Raw genomic sequence first — 7,500 nt, 5'->3', positions numbered from 1 at the left:
GTGTGGAGGATGATAACTTCAATCATGTAAACGTTTAATAAAATTTCTAAATCGTTATTTGAACAAATCAGGAGATTTTTCGTTTTTCGTTTTTCTTTTTCTTATTAATTTTGTTCATTTCTTTGATTTTGAAGTTTTGGTTTTATTTGAATGTATACCAGGTCATGTTTTAATTAGGTACTATGTATTAGCTTTGGAAATTAGTGTACAGAGCGAAAGAAAACTTGTATCACAATCAAACCAAATGATGCTACATGGATAAAGATATAATATATAATATTTGCAAAGTCTCGCTGATTATCCCTTAATGATATCATTAGCGTAAATCTTGTATCATATTTATATTGCCTGCGTGCTATCCAAACCCATGTGCAACTTGCTGTGATATGGATGGTAGGCCTACCATTTAAAATCCAACTTGACAATGGTGAAGTACCAAGCGATTGCTGTGGCCTCCGCACTGTGCTCTCCGGAAAAGACCAACAACCTTCCCGGCATGTATTCTGGCAAAATAGAACTTGAATTAGTTACTTCAGATAGTCTACAATATAGCTCTCTAGAATATAAGTGAGGGATGTCAGCCTTGCCAGACCACAGTCGTGCGCAGAGTACTTGACAATCAGTGCATAGGCCAGAGGCAGGCATTTTGGTACGTCTTGCCGAAATATGTTGCGGAAGGTTGTTGGCGTGTATTGTGGTACCGTCAGGCAGAGAGGAGACAGTAATCAGTAAGTAGGTGAGGGGCAGACACCTATTATTGTTTATATCATTTTATTGAGAGAATCAATGTGTTTATATGATTTTCAATTTGTGCATATTAGAAATATGTAGTTCTCAAATTATGGAGAAAAAAAAATTGTTTTTATTTTATCTAATGATTTTTGTTTTACTTAGGCAATTTCCTCTAATAGAACTGGTAATTTACTGGATATAGTTATTGTTCGTTATATTTTTCTAAGTTATACTTTGTGATAATGTAAAGAAAAAAGGCAGATTGTGGAGAACAGGGGTGAGTAGTAGAGGATGAGAAGAATCCATTGTTACCATTATTTTGTTTTTAACCAAATACCACATTTTCTTACAATGAATTTTAATTGTTTTTTCAATATCATCTCTGATCAAAGGTGAATGTATAAAACAATACTCTTATGCTTGAAGATGATGATAAGGATTGAGAGTTCTTCAAATGATTAAAGTGAGCTTAAGTCCCTTACCTTTTCTTTTCTCTTTTATTTCCAGACGTTCTCCAAGAACAACAAGATGTTAAGCCATATTGGCTACCGCATGAAGGTCACCATGCAAGACAGTAGGACCTTCATCGGCATCTTCAAAGGTTTGTTATTAACCCATTAGCAGCGGATGGCATGATTTGCTGCAAAGGCAGAGTCGTTCATAGACACAGATGGCACCATGCCAGACATGTAAACCAGCCATCCTACTGCACAAATATTTATTTAATACCGTGACCAATGGGTTAATGTGCTTTAACAGTATTTTTCCCTTGTGGAGAAAGGTATGAATGAGACTGGATAACTTCACAGCACATGAGATCTATTTGATGCATTTCAAATTACAGAAATACATGTTTTGGTGAGATTATGAATTAGATGTATGTAAATCTGGTAGATGTCCCTGCTTTGTTTTCTAATATGACCATCATGTTGAAAGTCCTGTGGTGACTAACGTTAACCCACTGTTCACTGACCCTGGTCATCCTGTTTCGCTGTTATAAACTATTACACTTGCAGCAAGGAATGTTATATATGGAGCTGCCAGGGTTGTGTGGGTGCAGGTGGCCTCTTGTTTATTTTCAAGTCTGCTAAACGTTATAAAAAGGCAGAAGTCTTTGCCCTAAAAGCAGAAACTAGCCGTCCAGTGTGAAAATAGGAGCTTTTATAAGAAACAAAAGGCCGCCCACAAACATCCCTGACCGCAGTGACTATGACGTTCCTAGCCATTTTCACTCCATGGCCTTCGCTGTTGTTGCATCCCGAGTCGCACTGTTTAGACTTTGTCCTTACACCTTTTATGAAGTTATTGGAACGATTACCACACCCTTCATCTGGGAGATGGTTGGCAAGGCAAGTGTTCAAAAATGTAAGTGTTACTGCATCGTCATTGTCTTTCGTACCTTACGATGGTCATATCAGTTGACCATGGCAATGGCAAAGTACAAGGTTTACGGCTGTGAACGCAATAAAGCTTATGACAGCGAAACAGGACGTTGATTCAGCACCAAGATCAGAGAACATCAAGTTGACATCAGTCGCTGCAGGACTTCCAACATTCAGTTCAGTTCAGACAGATTTCGCTTACGCTTCGACGTGGCTGGCTATATTGCTGCAGCGCGGCCGGCCTCTGCCAGCTATGAGTGCTGACTCATCTTATCTAATCTTTTCAACATCATTTTGGTACAGGTAGAGAAGGCAGGACATCCACCAGATTGAAAGCAAGAGAGTCATTTATGAAAAATTATGTAAACAAAAAAGAAATATAATGGAAGCTGCAAACATCAACACAAAGGAGAACATGAACACATCTTCAAATAATCCAATGTCACAGCAATGTGAATTAAGCAGAAACCAGGTTACAGGTCACAAACAACAGATGAATCTTCAGCTCCTATTTGATGTATAGATTTGATTTGCAATTTCACCAAAACATTTATTTTGTGTCAAATATAAGTCATGCACTTACGAGTTATTCAGTCTCACTCATACATTTTTCCACATTTGTTGAAATGAACTTCATTCACTTGAGTTCCCATCCCTTGTCTCACACTGATACAAGATATCTACCTGAATCTGCTTAACTTCCTTTGCTTATGTTGTCAGTGATTAAATTTTGATTTTTATTAATTCTCTAATAGTTCAATTTACTTTACAGAAATCTCACTAATTTTCTTGTGTATTGAGCCCATTTGTATCTTTATTCCTTGATCTCCTCCTCTTCCCCTTTACTACTCAATCTGGGCTTTCTTCCTTCTTCCCAAGATATCCTTCACGGCTAACTGAACCTCTTCCTTCCAGCCTTTGACAAGCACATGAACGTCATCCTTGCCGACTGTGAGGAGTTCCGCTGTGTGCGTGGAAAGAAGAACAAGGAGGAGAAGCAGGAAAAGAGAACGATGGGCTTAGTACTCCTGCGAGGAGAGACTATCGTCACCATGACCCTGGAAGGACCCCCTCCCTCTGAGGTAGGTGTTTGGATGGGTTCTTAGAGCACTGTCTTATTGGAACGCAATAGAGGTCCTCGTAGAAGTGTACGGGAGTAAATAAGGTTTCTTTGAAATAAATTGTGCCTCATAAAGATGCACAATTCAGCATATTGATAAGTTATTCAGGAAGAGATGTGTAGACTCCAGAGGATTTCAGTAATTTAATCCATTTCCTTCGGGTGTCATGACATAAATTACAACCCCGCTTAGGCCTAAAGGACAGGCGTCATTGTATGCATCCATAGCGTAGAAGGACATCAGAAATTGTTTATTGCTGAGGCACATCACAATCATATTATTTTATGGCTATAATGGCACTAGTTTTAAAGCTATAGTCAGCATAAACCCTTGTAAAGTCTTTATGAGAAAATGCCCATGAGGAAAGTGTTGCAGCCTGTAGCACAGAGAAATCATTTTCCCATCCTTTTAACTTTTAGCTCGTGCTTGCACCATCAGGAATTTCTGCCCATCCTGATGGCCAGTTATCTAGGTCCCATCTACAATTAGTCATTTGACAAGGTTCAAATATAGGTACTGATCATTTTAACCCTCTCTGGACGGGTGCCGTCATACGGCGGTTTATTTAATTGATTTAGGCCTATGCGTTCGAGAGCCCTGACATTGTAACACGCAAGGCTGGAATGCCCCCGGCATGAGTGGGTTAAGATATTAGTGAACATTAGCTATCTATGGCTCCTTGAGTCTTGTGAATACAAGTGGCACATATGCCATTTTCCTCTTATCCTGATAACAACTTCACCTCATGATGTGATATTCAGTATAGGTGAGACTGTACCAGTGGACAAATTTATATGAACTGATTATAAATATCATTACACATTAAAGGAGGTTTAAAAAGTGTTTCCATCAGTTCAATGCAATATAATCTGGAGAGAGTTTTCTCTCTCTCTCTCTCTCTCTCTCTCTCTCTCAGAGTTATAAGTTTGAAAATCATGGCACCATTCATATCCCCCTGTAGGATCTCCTTACTTTAAACATTTACATACAGTAAGGAGTCGTTGAACCAGTTTGAAATATAACAATAAAGGTAAAACCAGGAAGACAAATGTGCTTAACATTTTCACCCTATTGCTTCTTCAGGGCAAGAAGTCCTAAAGTCCGAAAGAAGCAGTTGAGTGTGAAAAGGTTTTCACCATATTTGTGCATTTTCCTTCTTCTCCTTTCTTTGTTTTATTTATGGTTTTATTTATTTATTAACAGGAATCGCACTTTTCAACCAAACAAACTCTTCTGAAGTTCCCCACACCCTTTTTCACTCTTGGCATCAGAATAGAAACTTAGCCGCAACTGGAAGAGTAATAGAATAAGGTTGATAGAATATCCAGACTGGCTTTATTCCAAGTGACTAGATGATATGATAGTTGATACAATGGCAGAAACAATTTGGGAAATTGAATAAATTCTCTATTTTATGCCATTAAATAGAATGTTGAAGAATAAAACACACACACCACTTCTAAGATGCCTCCATAGGAAGTGCAGTGATTTCCCATATTACATTTAACCTATTACGTGCATCTTGCCATTGTATTGTTATTGGACAGGAAATGCGTGTGAAACAATGGCAATGACAGAACCTTTAATTGACACTTGTCAGTCATCCCACTTTCGAGGTTATTGTATATTATGCTTGTAAAGGTGTTGCGATTAGATTTGTAATTTATAGTATAGTTTTCTCTCTCTCTCTCTCTCTCTCTCTCTTTTTCTTTGGTGATTTTTTACTTAGTTATTTTTTATCATATTTTGTAATGATTTGATATGAATATAGTAAGTTTTTGCACACGAATTAAAAATTTAGTTAAGAGTTACCCCTTAGATATATTGATCAACTGTATACTTTTTTTTCTGATTATTTCCATCATTTTTCAATAGTAATATTTTGAGATGGTAGTGTTGATGCTCATGCAATTATCTATATTTCTAGCATTTCACTCCAGCCATTTGAACTACGTCTATTTCTCCTTTTTAGGATGGCCCCCGTGTCAACCTCCCTGGCTCTGCCCCCGGCCCAGGCGTTGGCCGCCCAGCTGGCCGTGGCATGCCTGGCCCAGGAGGCGCAGGACTGCAGGGTCCCGTGCGAGGCGTCGGAGGACCCTCACAGCAGATGATGCAGCCAGCGGCACGTGCCGGCCCACAGCTCAACATGCCCCCAAGAGGACCCCCCGGTGGCATGCCTCCTCACATGATGGGTGGTATGCCCCCACACATGGGTCGTGGTGGCCCCATGGGACCCCCAAGCGGACCTATGATGAGAGGAGGTAATGGGACTTGGAAAAATGGCTTTCTTGAAAACATTTGTCTTGAGGGTTTTCCTTATCCCCAGAAGGACAAAATATAGCATTTGTCATTCTCAGATAGGAACGAATGTGTCATAACAGAGGGTGGGGGGAGGGTATCCGGATTATCTCCATTAGAAATCTCAAAAGAAGAACTGTTTGAGCTGGAAAAAAAATTGTGCATTAATTCAGAATAACAGAAATCTGTATTCTTGTAATGTGTGTACACGTAATTTTGAACTTTGCCTTCCTACGCGGGGTTGGCTTGTTCACCACTTGCAGGAATTCGGCTTTTCATTGAAGAATTGTGTTATAGGTCTACCATTTTAGGGACTATAAGAGTTAATTATAGCAATGAACCATTGGACCAACAGTTTTCTGTTCCCTAGGTTGACATAAGTCCATATCATCAGGTATGCCAATTCTGCCTTGATTCGATTTTATTTTTTCAGTGTTTTCAAACTGAAACCTATTCAGTGGAATCTGTGCTTCATAGAAGTCACCCTAGACCAGTGGTTTTCAAACTATTTAGTATGAGGGCACACTAAGAAATGACTAATATTTTGGCGGCACACCTGCCCTTTGATACATATATATAGATAGATAGATAGATAAATATATATAGATATACATATACATATAGATTTACATATATATATACATATACATATATATACATATACATATACATATATATACATATACATATAAATATATATACATATACATATAGATAGATAGATATATATATACATATACATATATAGATATATATATTATATAATATATATATATATATATTATATAATATATATATATATATATATATATATATAGATATATAGATATATAGATATATAGATATATATATATAGTTTTAGACTTATCAGTTCCTTTTAAAATACTACTTGTAAATTTCATTATTTGAGGAATTCTCAAAACCAAGCAAAATTATATTATTTTTGCGGCACACGCTTTGGGAATCACTGCTTTAGAGTGACTAGTACTTGAACTAAACAAGTCTTAACATGAAAATTTTTTGAGCTCTTGTCTTCGTCGATTATCCTCCAGATGAAGGACGTGGCAGTCTCTCCAATAGTATTTCATAAAATGTGTATACACAATGCGAAGATCATGGAGCAAAGATGACAAGGGATACGGCTGTATGTCACATGTATCTTTGTTCTTTCTTTCCTCTGCATTTACATGCATTGGTGAAGGCTGTGTCCTTGTCTTCTTCTTTCTTCTTCTTCTTCTTTCTTTTTTCTTCTTTCTTCTTTCTTTTTCTTCTCTCTTTTTCTTTTTCTTCTTTCTTTTTCTTCTTCCTTTTTCTTCTTCCTTTTTCTTCTTTCTTCTTCTTCTTCTTTATTAGACATCCCAGTGGAAACCACCACTACAACCTTTGCTAAAAGATGCATATTTGCATACAGCAATCACCCACGCAATCCAGCTAGAGTACTTCAAAGATTGGTTTCAAACTAGAAGAGTTTGCAGAGTGAGACTTTGGCACGAGACCTCTTGCACACACTCAGCATCCATTTTCGGTGTAATTATTGAGCACTCATAAGAAGAGTTTGTAAATGATCAAGAAAAGTCTGATTACAAATTGCTATCAAAATAGAGTGATTTAGGTTGCCTGATTAGTTATGATAATAAGTACTGGTGCATATGTGTTCTTTCTACTTAGACTAATGAATTCCATTTCAGGCAAGTTATTTGGTGAATTCCATCCATTTGCCATAATTGTAAAAATAAGTGGCCTTAGGAACAAATACTACCACTAGTACATATATGTTATTAAGAGATGGAGGTCAGGTGCAGTATTTATATTGGTGCCATAAGAAATTTAATTTGTTTTATGAATACTAGAAAAATCAATTGTTAATTAAGGCAAGTAAACATAAGATAAGTACAAAGATCAGAAGAAGTGGGCAGAATGAAATATTAGGCTTTGGTAAAAATTGCAAAAAAAAAAAAAAAAAAATT

The 7,500-nt window shown here is 37.2% G+C and overlaps 1 protein-coding gene across 2 annotated transcripts in view; it reads left to right on the top strand.

The window, feature by feature from the left end:
* Positions 1–7,500, top strand: part of SmB (small ribonucleoprotein particle protein SmB) — an 11,556-nt gene that overhangs the window by 3,533 nt on the left and 523 nt on the right. For both annotated transcript variants that reach the window (XM_043030507.2, XM_043030509.2), the window contains exons 2-4: positions 1,240–1,333; positions 3,030–3,196; positions 5,208–5,496. In XM_043030507.2, the coding sequence (XP_042886441.1) occupies positions 1,240–1,333; positions 3,030–3,196; positions 5,208–5,496 (550 nt within the window). The remainder of the gene's footprint in view (positions 1–1,239; positions 1,334–3,029; positions 3,197–5,207; positions 5,497–7,500) is intronic.

The sequence above is a fragment of the Penaeus japonicus genome, unplaced genomic scaffold (assembly GCF_977035675.1).
Source record: "Penaeus japonicus unplaced genomic scaffold, GWHDUDI00000001_assembly GWHDUDI00000023, whole genome shotgun sequence".
In the NCBI taxonomy this organism is placed as follows: domain Eukaryota; kingdom Metazoa; phylum Arthropoda; class Malacostraca; order Decapoda; family Penaeidae; genus Penaeus; species Penaeus japonicus.
Note: the sequence above shows the minus strand (reverse complement) of the source record. Positions and strands in the feature narration are given on the sequence as shown.